Here is a 16310-nt window from a genome sequence, read left to right as displayed (position 1 = left end):
GCCTGCCAAACCGCTGATGCCCGACTTTGAAAATCAACACCACGTCAGAGCTTATCATGGGTTGATGACGGCTACCGGTCATACAGGACGAGATTCGGGCAATTAGGTATGTGTGTGTGTGTGTGTGTGTGTGTGTGTGTGTGTGTGTGTGTGTGTGTGTGTGTGTGTGTGTGTGTGTGTGACTGTGTGTGACTGTGTGTGACTGTGTGTGTGTGTGAGTGCGCGCTACACGTTTTGCCTTTATGTTTCAGGGACTTTGCGCTGGGCTACACCCTCTACGCGTTTGACTTGTCACCCAGTTTGGTGGACGGAGACCAGTTTGAGCTGGTCAAGAGCGGTGCGCTGCGACTGGAGCTAAAATTTAGCGACACCTTACCCAACCCTGTTCATGTGATTGTCTTTGGTGAACTCGACAGCATGATTGAAATTGACCGCAGTCGTCAGGTGCTGACAGATTTTTCAGCATGAACACACGTGAGATTGCAGCCATCTTAGGCTCGGACATTCATGCTAGACGAGTGTTTAAAGGTGTGTACCCTAGAAACAAATTGCCAACTCACCTCTCTCCTCGCCGTCCAAGTGCCTTCATCATCAACACCGACACAGCCTCTAAAGGGGAGAACACTGGGTAGCCGTGTGGTTTGACGGACTTGGTAAAGCCGAGTACTTTGACAGTTTTGGTCTTCCTCCACGTCATCGTGACATCAACCACTTTATCGAAACTCACAGCATCCGAAGTCGTTACAACGATCGTCTGTTACAAGACTTGACGAGTTCAGCCTGCGGGCTGTATGTGCTATATTTTGTGATGATGAAAAGTCGCGGTGCAAGTCTCCACAGGCTCTTAGCTCCGTTTCACGCCATCGACCTCCGACCAATGATCGCCTCGTTTACAGAATGGTTCGACACCTACGTCACCGACCAACCCTCTCCATGCCTCTATAAAAATAAAACCCCAGTCTTGCACGTCTCAGCTACACCACACATCCGCCATGGCTCCTGTTGACCAGAATGCTTCTTCAACGATGTATCCGCTCGGCAAAGATGTTTTTGCTTCTGTGCGAACGTGGAAAGGCATCGTCAAAATTCACGTTCGACACTACACGGCTCCCATCAACGGCAAAGAGGGACGACGTTTGCCCACCCAAAAAGGAGTGGCAATGGACTCACAACAGTTTCAAAATTTGTTGAGGGTCCACAAAAAGCTGGCCACCGACTATCGCAGGCAGACAGAAAATCTTCCCGATACGAAACGACCCAAGAAGCTTCGCATCGATAACGACGACGACGAAGAAGAAAAAGACGATGATGTGTTTTTTCCAGATAACCCAACAGTGTAAAAACTTTTGTGTGTGTGTGCGCCAAAAGATTCTCTTCCTCCGCAACCTTGTAAAGAAGCCTCCCAGCGACGACACAGTGTAAACCTTTGTGTGTGTGAACCGATCGACAGAGAGACGTGAAAACAAAAAACAGTAAGCTACTCCAAAAAACTTTTTTTTTTGCCGCGTGTACAAACATACTACAAAATGTTTCCTCTTCTTCTTCTTCAGACTGTTTGTTAAATAAAACGATGTCTTAAAATGTTACCACGGTTTTTTTAGTGTGTTTGTGTGTGTGTGTGATGGATAAAGGTTGGTTGGTGAGAGAGAGAGAGAGGAGTGCCATCCAACCACCAGCGGTCGTTCACCTCTGTAAGATTGGCTAATGATGCTGGCAGACCGCTGTAGGTACCCAGATAAGTTTATCGCCGCCACTACTGTGATGAGCTGTAAGATTAATGTTGGCAGACCACTGTAGGTACCCAGATGACACTTTTATCGCCGCCACTACTGTGATAAGCTGTAAGATGATGCTGGCAGACCTCTGTAGGATTTCCCCCTTGCTCGCACTCATCTGTGATTCAGCTTTGACCACGTCAGCGCATGTAAGCCACACCTCTCTGAAGCGTCTGTAAACCACGCCCTCTCTGACTCGCAACCAGTCCCGAACAAACTTAAAAGTTTTGAGAATAGTATATATACCAACTTCACAGCTTTGCTAGTCCCTGTTGATTTTCCAACGCTAGCAAAACATGTCGAATCCAAGTTTCCTCAGAACGCTCGTCTGTATGGTCAACGAGGCCATCATGGAACATTGTAATGGGTGTATTATCGACCATCCCTCCCAGCACCAGCACCCGTGCATGACCATGACTTTTGAGGAGGGTGTTGGCTTGTATCTAGAAAAGATATTAGCCAAGATGGACAGCCCATTTTTGGCCGGGGAAGTCTTTCCCATGTTAAGAGAACAGATCCTCGAGGCGCAGGAGCAATTCGTCGCCGAAATACCCGTCATTATAAGTGACACAGGGAAAAAAGCGACGACGATGTTTTTCTGTTTGAGTCGCCTCAACCCTCCACTTCCTCGGCGGTGGTGCCACCACCAAAGCGAAAGAGGCGGCTAGGGTCAGAAGAAGAGGGTGTAAAGACCAAAAAAGTCAAAAGAAAGCTGTTTTTCCCCTCCTCCTCCTCCTCCGACGACGACGAACAAGAAGAGTTCGATGGTCTTACTCAAGACCAAATAGGAAAGATCTTTGAGGAACCCTTCGACGCCTAGCCTCCCCCTCTTTCGCCTTTTTTTTTTTTTTTTTTTTTTTTTTTGGCAGTCGATTTAGCCTCACCTCCACGTGGTGACTGCTGGACAAAGCTCACTTTTGAAATATTCTGATGCAGGATTATTTTTGGAGTGAGCTTTTGACGAAGAAGGCTAAAAGAAAACCCTCCAAACCAACACTAGTCTCTCTCTTGGGGAAAAAAACATACACGAGAGCCATACAAGCAAAAAAAAAAGGGGTGGTCGGGTAAAATAAGCAGATCTCTGCAACTAGGATTCAACAAGACACAGCTCCCACACTAAAAGCGTCCTCACATACCAACGCTTGGGAAAAAAAATACACGTGTGCAGTGTGTAAAACGAAGAGTGGTTGGGGTGGGTGGAAAATGGTATTTTGAAATATTCTGATGCAGGATTATTTTTGGAGTGAGCTTTTGATGAAGAAGGCTAAAAGAAAACCCCTCCAAACCAACACTAGTCTCTCTCTCTTGGGGAAAAAAAAACATACACGAGAGCCATACAAGCAAAAAAAAGGGGTGGTCGGGTAAAAATAAGCAGATCTCTGCAACTAGGATTCAACAAGACACAGCTCCCACACTAAAAGCGTCCTCACATACCAACGCTTGGGGAAAAAAAAATACACGTGTGCAGTGTGTAAAACGAAGAGTGGTTGGGGTGGGTGGGAAATGGTACCATGCTAGTAGTAGCGGACGTTCACCTCTGTAAGATTGGCTAATGACGCTGGCAGACCGCTGTAGGTACCCAGATAAGTTTATCACCGCCACTACTGTGATAAGCTGTAAGATGATGCTGGCAGACCTCTGTATGATTTCTCGCTAGCTCTGTGCTTCAGACCCGTCAATCACAACGCACGTGAAGCTGCCTTTTGGCGAACTACCAATCACCTCGTCTTTAGCATCTTTTTAGTCCCTTAGACTCCCTCGAGCTATTCATTCGAGCAGCAAAACACGTACATTGAACACGTCGTCCTCTCTCTCTCTCACACCAACCATGGAAATCGTAAGTTGACGACTGTTTGTTTATTTTTTAAATATATATATATATTTTTTTTTAACCGAGTATGCATCACGGATTTTTTTTTTCTTTTTTCAGAAATGTACTTTGTGCGGTTTACAATTTACGGCGGTCAAGAACCTAAATCGGCATATCAAAGCCATACACGAAAAGATAAAAGGTTTTCCATGTTCTTTGTGTTTTCGAACCTTTTCGCGCAAAGAGCATCTTGGCCGCCATGTTGAAAAGGTTCATCTCCGTCAGCCTTCGACTGCTTTGATGGCTCCTCCTCCTCCTCCTCCTCCTCCTCCTCAGCCTAAAAAGCAAAAAACCCAGGCGCAGGGTCGGATAGAAGAAGATGAGCTTTTATCACAGTTACCCCCTGATGTTGAAGAAGTGTATCGCAAAAACTGGAGCGCAGTCAAAACGCACAAACGGTACGGGAAACATCAGTCGGTGTTTACGTTCTTTTGGACTCCCAATGCCACTCCTCTATGGAGACAACGTCTCGTGGATCTTTTTGATTCTCAAAAGAAGCGTTTTAAAATTAATTTTTCCCACTCCTTTTTGTTAAAAAATAAAACTTCTAATGAGTTGTCATTTTTTCATGCCTCTGCCAACAACCACAGAGCGCTAGAAAGACCCCGTCTGATTTCTAACAAACAAGATTTTTTGGACTTTGTAAATCAAGTTCAAGACCACGACGCGTTGGAGCACGCCCAAAACGAACGTCCCGACAGTAAGGTGGCGGTGGAGGCCATCATGTCCACCTCCTTTTATGTCAACCCCATCGACGACTTTCCTATCGGTTGTTGTACAGAGGATGCTTTACCCGAATACATAAAAAATAGCGCAAGCCTGCATACACTTCAAACAGACGAAAACCACGGACAGGCGTACCGTGACAATCTTTGTTTTTTTAGAGCCCTCGCATTACACCGTGGCGCCAACGTACATTCGTTACAGACCCCTGCGCGAGAACTGTTCAACCAATGGTCCGCGTCTGCTTCTTTTTCTGACTTTCCAGGAGTGACCCTGCTAGATCTGCCGAGTTTAGAAGATAAATTTAAAGTAAATGTCGATGTTTTTCAGTTTGATGAGAGTCAGTCTCCTCCCGTTCTCGTCCCCCTCCAGCGGAGCGCGTACAAGTATACAGACGTTCTCCGTCTTTTACATTACAAGCAACATTTCATGCACATCATCGACATCGACAAGCTCACACACGCGTTTCAATGTCCCAAGTGCGGAAAACTTTGGAAAAAAAATTGGATGATGGAGCGACACGAAAAGACATGTCAGGGGGATAAGGTAAAAGAGACGTATCAAGGCGGGGTCTATCAGGGTACACCCTCCGTCCTGGAAAGTTTACAATCGCACGGGTTTTCGGTCGACGCGTCGTTTGTTTTTCCGTATAGGGCCACCTTTGATTTCGAAGTTTATTTTGATCGCTCTAGTCTTCCCCAACCCCACAGCAACAACACACGGTACACAGCACAACACGTTCCCCTGTCGGTGTCCGTAGCCAGTAACGTTCCGGATTTTGAGTCGCCGGTTTGCTTTGTCAGCGACGGCGACTCGCAACACTTGATCGATCGCATGGTCGATCATCTAGAAAAAATCTCGGACCGGTCTTATCTTTTATTATGCGAGCGGTTTAGTGACGTGCTTAGAGAACTAGATGCTGTCGAACAACAACAAAACAACTCCCCTGACAGTATTCAAATTCCTACCGCCGCCCTCAAAGCCCGATTCGACGACTACTTGCGTCAACTACCGGTCATAGGGTTTAACTCGGGGAAATATGACATCAACGTCATCAAACCTTACCTCGTTCGCCGGTTTGTCCTTTGCGAAAAAGAAGCAGACGATGACGATGTTGACGAGACAAAAAACCCATTTAAGTTTGTGGTGAAGCGTCACAACGCATTTTTGTGCATTTGCACCCAAAAGCTGAAATTTCTAGACGTCGTCAATTTTCTCGCGCCGGGATTTAGTTACGCAAAGTACTTGGCTGCCTACAACGTCACAGAGCAAAAAGGTTTCTTCCCCTACGAATACGTCACCTCTCTCGACACACTACAAGAACAGCAACTCCTCCCCACGCCGCGTTTTATTCGACACTCAAACAGAGCAACATCACAGACGAGCAATACGCCTACTGTCAACAGGTCTGGGAGACTCGCAACATGACGTCGATGCGAGATTTTCTGATGTGTACAACAACCTCGACGTTGTGCCTTTTCTGCAAGCGCTCGACAACCAGATCACGTTCTACGCTACTCTCGGTGTAGACATGGTGAAAGACGCTATTTCGGCTCCCGGCATCACACTGCGCTATCTCTTCAAAACTCTGCCTTCCGACGTCTACTTTTCGCTGTTTGATGACAAAACAAAAGACATCCACTCGCTGCTTCGCGACAACATCACAGGGGGTCCCTCCATCATTTTTCACCGCCATCACGAAAAATCTCAGACATGCATACGCAACAACCTCAGCAAACCCGTACAAAGCATAGAGGGCTTCGATGCCAACGCCTTGTATCTCTGGGCCTTATGCCAGAACATGCCGACGGAACACCCCATCATCCGGAAAAAAGACAATAATTTCAAGGGTGAAAAAAGAGACGTGTACGGACAAAAGTGTCGCGAGTGGTTAGAGTGGGTTATGTTTTGTAAAAACATTCACATTCGGCATAAATTTAATTCAAAAGAAAAACAGTTAGGGAAAAGGCGAATTCGCGTCGACGGGTGGCATTCGGAAACGCAGACCGTCTATCAGTTTCACGGCTGTCTTTTTCACGGACACGAAAACTGCTCCCTCACGCGCGGTCGCGTCATCAACCCGTTTAACAAAAAGCCATTCGTCGAGTTGCGGGAAAAAACACGCGAGATCACCGCGTACTTACAAAACGTCGTCGGTGTTGCGGTGCAGGAAATGTGGGAGTGCGATTGGGAAAGACAAAAAAGACCAACCCCAAATCTCCACCGTTATACGCTGTAAAAGCTCCCCTCCTACAGTTCCAAACGACATCCCACCGAAAACGACATTTTATCCGCCGTGAAAGACGAAACGCTGTTTGGCCTGGTGCAGTGCGATCTTCACGTCCCGAGGCGTTGCGTGAGCGTTTAGCGAGATGACGCCCATCTTCAAAAACATTCACGTCACGCGCTCCGACATTGGTCCTTTCATGCGAGCGTACGCGGAAAAATATAAACTGTTGACCGGATCCACAAAAACGCTCATCGGCAGCTATGTCGGCAACAAAGTTTTAATAGCGACTCCTTTGTTGAAATGGTATCTTGAAAATGGGCTCATAGTGACTGCCGTTTACCTGGTGATAGAATACCAACCCAAACCTTGCTTTAAGGCTTTTGGCGACATGGTCACCAGCGCGCGACGCCAAGGAGACAGCGATCCATCCAAAAACATTTTAAGCGAAACGTTCAAACTGTTAGGCAACAGTGCTTACGGCAAGACGCTCACCAACATCGCCAGGCACTGCGACATTTACTACGTCGGTGACTCTGACTGTGAAAAACTGATAAACGACAGTCGCTTTCAAAAGCTGACGGAACTGACGGAAGACTTGTACGAGGTAGAGATGGCCAAAAAGAACATCAACTGGGGTCTCCCCTTGCAAATTGGCTATTTCGTCTACCAGTACGCCAAACTGAGAATGCTTCAGTTTTACTACGACTGCGTGGACAAGTACGTAGACCGCAGCAACTTTCAGCTGTGCGAAAATGGACACGGATTCGCTGTACATGGCTTTGGCTGCACCTCGCTTCGAAGATGCCGTCCGTCCGAGTTGCAACAACAGTTTTTTTCAAGAATACACGCAATGGTTCCCGGGACAAGCATGCGACAACATCACCAAGACTTTGTGCACAGCAAAACAAACCACAAACCCTGGGACCCCTCTGCCTGTCCTGCCTGTCTCCAACGCACTCGCGACGACAAACGCACACCGGGCTTGTTTAAAACAGAGTACACAGGCGATGGCATCGTAGCTCTCTGCAGCAAAACTTACATTTGTTTCGGTGACACGCAAAAAGTCAGCACCAAGGGGCTAAACAAACACCAAAATCAACTTGACCACAACCATTTCAAACAGGTTTTACAGACACAGCAAGCCAGCGGTGGATGCAACACCGGTTTCAAAACAGATGGTAAATGCATGTTTACCTATCAACAACACCGCAACTCTTTGTCCTATCTGTACATCAAGCGAAAGGTCCTTGACGATGGGGTGACTACCGTACCGTTGGATATTTGAGACTGCTGCTGCTCCCGTTTAGACTGTGATATCTTCAAAGCTGTGATAAAGTTTTTCTTGTTCTTTATGCGTCAAACACATTTTTGCCAGTCAAACAGAGCCCTGCCTCCTCGTGGCGACTGGTGGACAAAGTTTATTAAAGTTTATACTTTTGTAAACTTTGACGAAATGGGCTCTTTCAATGCAGACATTCTCCCCCTCGCACGCGCACACAAAGGGTGGGGTAAGGGTGCCATCATAAACACAGCACGCGACACTTTACCGCACCGTCCCTCCCCCAGGGGCAAGTCACTCGTGGTAAGGGGGAGGAAGGGGGGGGATGACAAGATGGCCGCGCCCATGAGACTTCCGACAAGATGGCTGACAAGATGGCCGCCCCCATCCGACTTCCGGCAAGATGGCGGCGGTGACGTCACGGCTCCCCTTCCGGCTCCCCAAATGAGGGGTGGATGCAACATGCCTATACTACTGAAGAGGAAAAGAAGTAATATGTTAGCAGAAACACCAGAAAATGATCATGTTTTTAAAATACAATTGTGTACAGTACTATCTAAAATCACTGTGGTGAGATCCACCAAAGAGCGCCAAAGCTTTTTGGTTCCAGTAGTTGCAGTTGTGTCTTTCATGACTTTTTAATCCAAATGCTTCTACATCCTCTTTGATATCTCAATGTGCTGGAAAGGGGGTGTAATTGAATAGAGCTTTTGCCTCGGTTGACATGGAAGAATCGAATCAGAGATCCAATCTTATCAAAAATCCGTTAGCCAATGAGTTGCTGTACAGTCTTGTCTGAGAACTCGGCAGATGGTTCTGACCCGATGTGACAGACACCTGCACCGTTTCTCCTCCTTATTTCATATATATATATATTATATATAGTATATATTCAAGAGTTTTTTATTTTAACCTTATCCTCACGATCACACTTTGTTTAACGACAAGGTAGATGTTCTGCTACCATATTAGGGATGGCGGTCAACCAATAACCCTTCAGAGTTTGTTTTGTTTTGCTGGGCTTTGAACAGTCACACTCACTGCAGACGTTGACACTGGTCATCTGCTTGGACCAAGCTCACTCTGTAAAGAACCGAAGTTGAAGAATAATACAAGCCTCGCTTACATATTACAATGAAAACTAAATATTTACACTCAAGATAACGGTAACCCTCGTCAGAGCTTTCGGAATATGTCCACATTCATTTGTCAGTCTAAGACCTCAGTGACGGTTTAGTGCACACCACCATGAGATGAACACAGGACGTGTGTATGTGTAGGACTAAGTATGAGTTTAAACAGGCTAATCTTGGGTCACGTTAATCTACGATAGTCTAAGACAAACAATCCAAGGTTAGTACTGAAACGAACGGGGGGAGGGGGGATTCTTGTGTGATATCAGATTCCGGCAATGGAGTTCGGCAAAATTCTGATGTAGTATCTATGGTCTTGAAGGTGAAAATAGGAGTTAAATTCTTTTTGAAAGTGGGCTGACTAACGGCAAAACACGTAAGCTCACTCATTTACATATACGTACATTCGTTCGTTCATACCCACATAAACACTATGTATGGGGGAAAGGGGTCAATTGTTTTAGTTCTTGGAAAACACTCAAGAAAACAATGAAGAAAAAAATTATTTTTGTGCCATCCGTGTATGCCAACATAAGACTAACAGACGCACGTGATATGAATCCCTTGCATGCTGCTAAAGGCAAATATCAGAGTTCCTCCATTACCCCAACCAGCAGTTCTTCTTAGCACAAACAGATCAACTTCTCTTTCAAACTGACTAATGAGTTCTTTAGTTCTCAGGAAAAAAATGTCTGTTGAGAAAAAGCAACGAAATGTTGTCTGGAGCTTGGATGCAAGTTAAAACTTTTAATACAAAATTAGACTTTGTTTTGGATACACTACAGTTGTCAGCTTTGAGAATCTTTGTTATGGATGAATTCTGTTTGAGTCGTAGGCCTTGCAGCCACCGAAGGAATAGCTTTTCGGACAAAAATTCGCTTAGAGCTCTCTACACGTGATGAACCAAGGGACTATCTCCGTGGTAGTGTCGTGATGAGGCGGAGGAATACTCTTAGGTCAGCATATGTAGTTACACAGACAACCAAACGTTTGTGTTTTTTAAAGATTATATAATCATCTACAGGTAGCTACACTTTTGTTGTATAATGTAAGGCTTAGTTCTGAGATCGTGAATGTGCAGATGTGTGTATGCGTGCGCGTGTGTGCGTGTGTTTGAGCGTTCATAAAGACGATCAGCAATAGAGTAAGAATAGTAGAAGGCACAATGTAGTATGTGAGAAACTTCTGGATGAAATAAACAGTTTTGATGGCCTAGTACTGGTGCTTTAATCTTTTAAACATGTCACCACAGACACAAGCTGCTGTGAACATCACATTGCCTCTCTGACATCACTGAAAATACAATCGACATACAGATCGACCTCAAAGTACAACAAAGCAGAACAGCGAGCATAATGTCTGTGATACATGCTCTGCTACACTAATTCTTGAACCACTTTATATAAAGACCAGTATAGACTTTTAATTCTTGCTTTTCATAGATTTTTTTTTTACAACATACCATTTCTCGCTGTGTGGAGGGATGTGCTTGAGGTACTTTCAGCGAATGTGGGATGTCTTCGGGGTAGGTTAAAAACAACAAAAAAAGTAGGAAGAAAGATATAGCCGAAAGGTCATGTGAAGACTTAGAAGTATTTCGTTTATTCGAACTACTACGATATTAAAAGAAATGGAGGTTCATTTTGAAACACTTAAGTTTTTATCTAAGACAAACCGCTTTAGGAAACAACATATACAGCCATGCTGAAAATTATTTCTACTTACCATTTGATATAAAAAAGGGCACTATATTTAACCTATTTAATGATCATCTCAACCACAGTTTACTTCAAAACAAAGAGTGAAGTACAGCTGCGATGACCTGCCATGTTAGTTGTATCATTATGTCAGCTCTTTGTTTAACTGCTTCAAAAATGCATGCCAAGGACAAAGCTTTACTAAAACATTCTGTTTAATCTATTTAGGGCAGAATACAAGAATGATAACCCGATTCTCAGAAAAAAACTTTGAGTGCTAGTCACGACTGTCTAAAGTGAGAGAACGGACTGAAAATGCAGAGGACTGAGAAAAGGGGAGACAACTGAGAACGATGTAGACAGGGAACAGTTGTGGGTTCTTTGTATAGACCTAGTGATTGTGTATATATATAATAGAGCTAGCAGTCACACATACCTTGCGGGGTGTAGTTCATGCTCGGGAATACTTACATACCAAAGATGTCATACACAGGAATGTGAAGGGTAGCCATGTTTTATCACCAGGTAGCCTACAGGTGTGTCTCACTGACTCCACAACTCTCTTCCTTCTGATCGTTGTAAGGCAGCCAGGGCAAGTTATTTGGTTATTTGTTTGGTTATTGCTTAGTTGTTTTATTATTGGTTAAAGGTTGACTACCGTTCTTTTCACATCGTTGTTGTCAGCTTTTCTTTTTAGATGAAAGACACTGCTCGTTAGGGATTACCTTCTGTTGCCTGCTTCCTGAGTGAGCGGTGTTATCTTCATCGGTAGCAGCGCCTCTTTCTTTAGGTTTAGTACTCGGTCTGTAATCTTACTTCTTGTGATGTGAACTATCGAAAACAAACACGTGTCTTTGTTTGCTGGATGAGGTCTACTTTGCTTTTACATTTTATTGGCTGCCTTCTCTCACCGTCGCCCCTCTATTCCTTGGCATTCTGTAGATTTTTGTCATCTTCTTTTCTTTCTTCCTTTTTTTTTTGACACCGTTTATTTAAAAAACAGAAAACCTACAACACAAGAAAAACCACCACCACAGCGCAGTTCACCGCTCTAGCAAAGTGACCCCAAGACACAGTACAGCTGCAGTCAAACATACAATGAAATGTCTAGTCCCAAGTTATACATGTGTTGACTCCATCAAAACACATCGGGAAAAGGTTTTCTTTATCGACACACAGAGGTACAGACGCGTTTTATCTTCGCCCTGATCATCGCTTTCCTGACAGACGACATCGCTGTCCACCTTCATCCTCCATCCACATGACGTCACTGAGGGCTAACATCCCGTCAGCAATGGCTGATTGTGAGATTTCGTGTCATGACATGTGACGGTCAGGGTATAGTGTGTGCTGTGACAAGATGTTAGCAAACTGTAACAGTGTCATGTGATCGTGGCGTAGGTATTGTATCCTGTCATTGCTATTCATTGGTTTATTTGCTATCTGCTGTATATTTATATTGTCAGCCTGTTGTTTGTCTCTGTTGAAACATTGCGCACGTGGTGCCTGTCGGTGACATGACTGTTAAAACTATTTTAACTTCTTAACAACAGTCTGTACCTGTTGTAAACTAACAACAAAAATCTTTATACACACAACCTCTTATGGACACATTGACATTGATATCATACTGGTAGACAGACACACGCACGCACGGATATGCTGACACATTAACACACACACCTCTGAAGCAGACAAACTTGTTGACACTTGTTGTTTTGTAAACAAAGACACGGACCTCGTGATGTAAAAATCTGTAATGACGTCATATCTATTACATCATAAAGTGATGACGTAGTGATAGACGGAGTAGAAGAGGACAAACACCAAAAGACAATTGTTGGTGAAAGAGACTGACACACGACTACAGCAGGTGACAGGTGTGTCAGTGTCAGTGTCAGTGTCAGTCACCTTCTAGCGGCTTGTCGTCAGGGGAGACAATCACAAGTTGTGACGTACAGCGGGACATGAGGTCAAGTCGGGGAGAAGTAAGGTCGTACTGTTCTACATACTTAGGTCTAAATATATCGAAATCAGGGTCCTCCAGACAGACGACGACTTTTCTCTCCAGACCACGAACACGATGTCCACTCGCCATCCACACCACGTCACTGCGGGCCGTGGCCACGTCCTCGATGTCATCATCCTTCATCACCCGCACTGGGATACCCGCTTCTTGCAGTCCTGTGACCACACCCGACTGATCACTAACTTTATCCCAGTACAACACTAGCACGTCTCTCCACTGTAGACAGGGTGGTGTTGTGCCGACACTGGTAGAGGTCAATGTTGTAGATGTTGTTGTGCTTCTCCCTGTCAACATGGATATAAACAATAGCATCGTGACGTCATCACGTAAACTGACAGACACACGTAACTAACACATTCTTATTTACAAGACTGTTTCTTACCCGTTCGTTATTTATCACATAGGTAAGTATTTAACTGTAAACAACGTTACACTACACCAGTGATGCCCAACCTACGGCCCGCGGGCCATATCCGGCGAAACTTCTGCCCACAGTGCAGGAAATCGGCATGTTAGTAATAAAAAAAGACCTAAAAAACGAAAAAAAGGAAATAAGAAGTATTTATCCCTACGTAGTGGCGTCTCAATCTTTTTTTCGATGGACGAACATTTCGATTCAGTGCTCCGACTTGGTGTCTCTACGATGAGGCCGGACATTCAGAAGTTGGTTTCGGGTAAACAACTTCAAATATCCCACTGATTACTACATAATTAATGGTAAGTACAACTTGTTTCTAATAAAAATGGTATCTGCTCTATTTTTTGTTTTTTGTATTTTTGCGGTGAAGCGGCCCGTGACACGCATGTCGGAAATGTGTATGGCCCGCAGGCCGAAAAAGGTTGGGCATCACTGCACTACACAATACACACACCTACCTGTAACACCAACACGGAGACTGTGTAGGAAGCTGGCCACCTCACGACCACACGTCACACAGTCACCTGGCCTGCGACCTAAGTGACCTTGACCTCGGTGATACAGTCGTGTGACTTGCGGGCCGTCTGTGTGGTCGGGCACACCTCGCTCACTGTACGGCAGTACATCACGGCGTGTAGTGATCCTCTCGTCCTGCTCGACTTCCCTGACGACGGCCGGAGGAGAGCGGAGGGGTCTGGTTAAATATTCCACTGGCCAGCCGGTTGGTGTGAAGCCATGAAAACAACTTGCCGCCCACAGATAGAGACGAGGAACTTGTGTCAGCAGCAGATAACACAAAGTCTGGAAGTTGTTGATACTGTAGTCATGACTGTAACATAGGATGTAGCTACACGCGTTACACCGTGTACTATTATTAATGTGTCATTCTGTTTGTGTATCATGTGTAATATTGTTACCAATGTTACCTTAATGTAAGTGATGTTACAATAATGCAACACAATCTGTGTAACAGCCGTTGCTTCAAAACAAATCTATGTTGACAACACAACACCTCCATCAGGTGTCACAACTGTTGAGGAAACATCACCTGTTAAGCACCAAATAGTTGTAATGCAGTAAATGCAGACAGCATCTACCTGTGTGTCTATCATCACATCACACGCTGTACAACTCACGTGTAGTTATTCCCTACTTCATCAGCGATGACGTACAACGACCCTCCACTCGCCGCCTGTGACAAGTCCTCGAAGGCCTTATGCAAATCATAAGCGTCATCAAGGTTATACTGCAGGAGGTGAGGCTGACCAGGTGATACACCTGCTGACTGTTGTGTCTTTACTGTCTGCAGCAACAGGTGATACAACATGGTGCACGCTGCACGACTCCCGATCGACGTACTGACAACGTAGACGTGGTGACCACATCGCAGCCACTGTATGGCCATCAGCAGCAGCACCACAGTTTTACCTGTACCGGGCGGTCCGGTGACAAAGAGTATGTCAGGCGCCGTGTGTAGCAGGTGAACTTGCTCCGGGAAGAGTGTTATTACAGCAGTGTAGCACTCTCCTGTCCACCACACGGCCTCACCCAGGGTCTTGACACTCACACGTGGAGGACATGTGCATGGCACAGTCACTGTTGTCGCCGGGCCACAGAACCTACAACAAACAAATGTTGGATACTTGAGCTCATCTTACTATTAAAATAAAAATTAACTGCTGTGACGAACCCTGTATATTGATTGGTTTACAATATTTACTACAAGTGATTTGTTACATTTAGTAATAACTTTTTCAAACTACGTGTCGTCTTCCATGACTTCTCTAACCTTTTCCATCTCTAACTCCATAGAAATATCAGTAACAGTCGCTGGCAAGATCATCATCACCTTCATCTTTATCTTACAGTTTCTTGCCATCTGCTGGCACAGACAGTAGGTACCGAGTATTGTTGATTGCACGGTTCAAGAAACGTTTCCACTTCCTCCATGGAAACACACTTTCTAGGCATGTTTCAGTACATAAATAAGATAAATAAGACTTATGTCAGATCAACTCATTGTAAGCACTCATCGTCTCAATGTGCTATTGACAGGACGATGTGACATAACACGATATTAACTTTGTGTTCGTGTGATTGGAATAAACTTTAGCAAAACGGAAACGTGTATAGTGTGGTGACATGACATCCTCTCTCTGTGTGTCTACAATCACTACACCTGTACACGCTGTCACCTGTAGCCAATGTCACAAGTTGTCTTCAAAGCCACAAACCACAAGCTGCCGATGACATTGTACCTAGCAAATGGCAAACTCCTCACAATCTAATGTGTAATGTGTGATCTGTAATGAGAGGTCTGTAATCCTCTAGACAGAACACTGGGAGACAAGGGGTTAATTAGGGACTATAATGAGCAGTAAATACTTAAGCTTGTGAGACAGACATTCACAAGGTGACGGGAGACTAGTAGACAGACATTCTTGAATACTTTACTGTGTGTGAGACTTGTTCAGTCTGTGTGTCTCTTGGGTCTTATCAAGATGTTTATTTTCAGCGCGTACACAACAACCAGCTACTTAAGAAGTCAACAACATAAATGGCTGGTGAGTGGCTCAAAGCTCAAGAGTGTTTCATCATCATTATCATTCCTTGCTACTCCTCGAGGAGCATAGGGCCGCAACAAAACCTCGCCAGCGAACCCGGTTTTGGGCAGCCCCCCTCAGTTGGCCATGTGGTTCCGGCAGCCTTTGCCTCGCTCTCTACTGATCTTCTCCAAGTCTTTTTGGCCTCCCAACTTTCCTCTTCCCCTGCGGGTTCCAGTCAAGTGCCTGCCTGGCAATGGTGTCAGCTGGTTTGCGCAGGTGTGTCCTATCCAGCCCCACTTGCGCTTTTTGATGTCTTGACTAGTGGCATTCTGGTTAGTTCTTTCCCACAGGCTGCTGTTGGAGATCCTCTCAGGCCATCTTATTCTCAAAATATGGCGAAGCATCGGTTGGTAAAGGTCTGGAGCTTGTTGTTGATGGTGTTTGTCACTCTCCAAGTTTCAGAGCCATACAGTAGGACTGCCTTCACATTGGTGTTAAATATGCGGGTCTTGCTGCGAAGGGATAATGCTCGGGAGTTCCAGATGGGGCGCAGACTGTTGAAAGCATGCCTTGCCTTGTTTATGCGGCTTCTGATGTCGTTGTCCGCTCC

The 16310-nt window shown here is 45.1% G+C and overlaps 2 protein-coding genes across 2 annotated transcripts in view; both read right to left on the bottom strand.

Annotated features, from left to right (window-relative positions):
- LOC112554923 (von Willebrand factor D and EGF domain-containing protein-like) overlaps nt 1-16310 on the bottom strand; it is a 535332-nt gene that overhangs the window by 46446 nt on the left and 472576 nt on the right. The gene's annotated exons all lie outside the window — the stretch shown is intronic.
- Nucleotides 12460-14500, bottom strand: LOC112554940. Its single transcript, XM_025223018.1, has 3 exons — nt 14291-14500; nt 13613-13983; nt 12460-13020 (listed from the first exon to the last, which is right to left on the bottom strand). Exons 1-3 carry the CDS (start codon nt 14479-14481, stop codon nt 12611-12613), a joined length of 972 nt encoding a protein of 323 aa, XP_025078803.1. The 5' UTR covers nt 14482-14500; the 3' UTR covers nt 12460-12610.

Source organism: Pomacea canaliculata, linkage group LG14 (genome assembly GCF_003073045.1).
Source record: "Pomacea canaliculata isolate SZHN2017 linkage group LG14, ASM307304v1, whole genome shotgun sequence".
Lineage (NCBI taxonomy): Eukaryota > Metazoa > Mollusca > Gastropoda > Architaenioglossa > Ampullariidae > Pomacea > Pomacea canaliculata.
This window is presented reverse-complemented; position numbering and strand designations above follow the sequence as displayed.

What these genes read in the sequence shown, in the direction of transcription:
- LOC112554940 (XM_025223018.1), bottom strand. Translation starts at nt 14,481, where the DNA reads ATGTTGTATCACCTGTTGCTGCAGACAGTAAAGACACAACAGTCAGCA. An exon ending in GAAGTAGGGAATAACTACAC is followed by an intron (nt 13,984 to 14,290) that starts GTGAGTTGTACA and finishes CCTATGTTACAG; the next exon opens with TCATGACTACAGTATCAACA. An exon ending in TCTCCGTGTTGGTGTTACAG is followed by an intron (nt 13,021 to 13,612) that starts GTAGGTGTGTGT and finishes CCATGTTGACAG; the next exon opens with GGAGAAGCACAACAACATCT.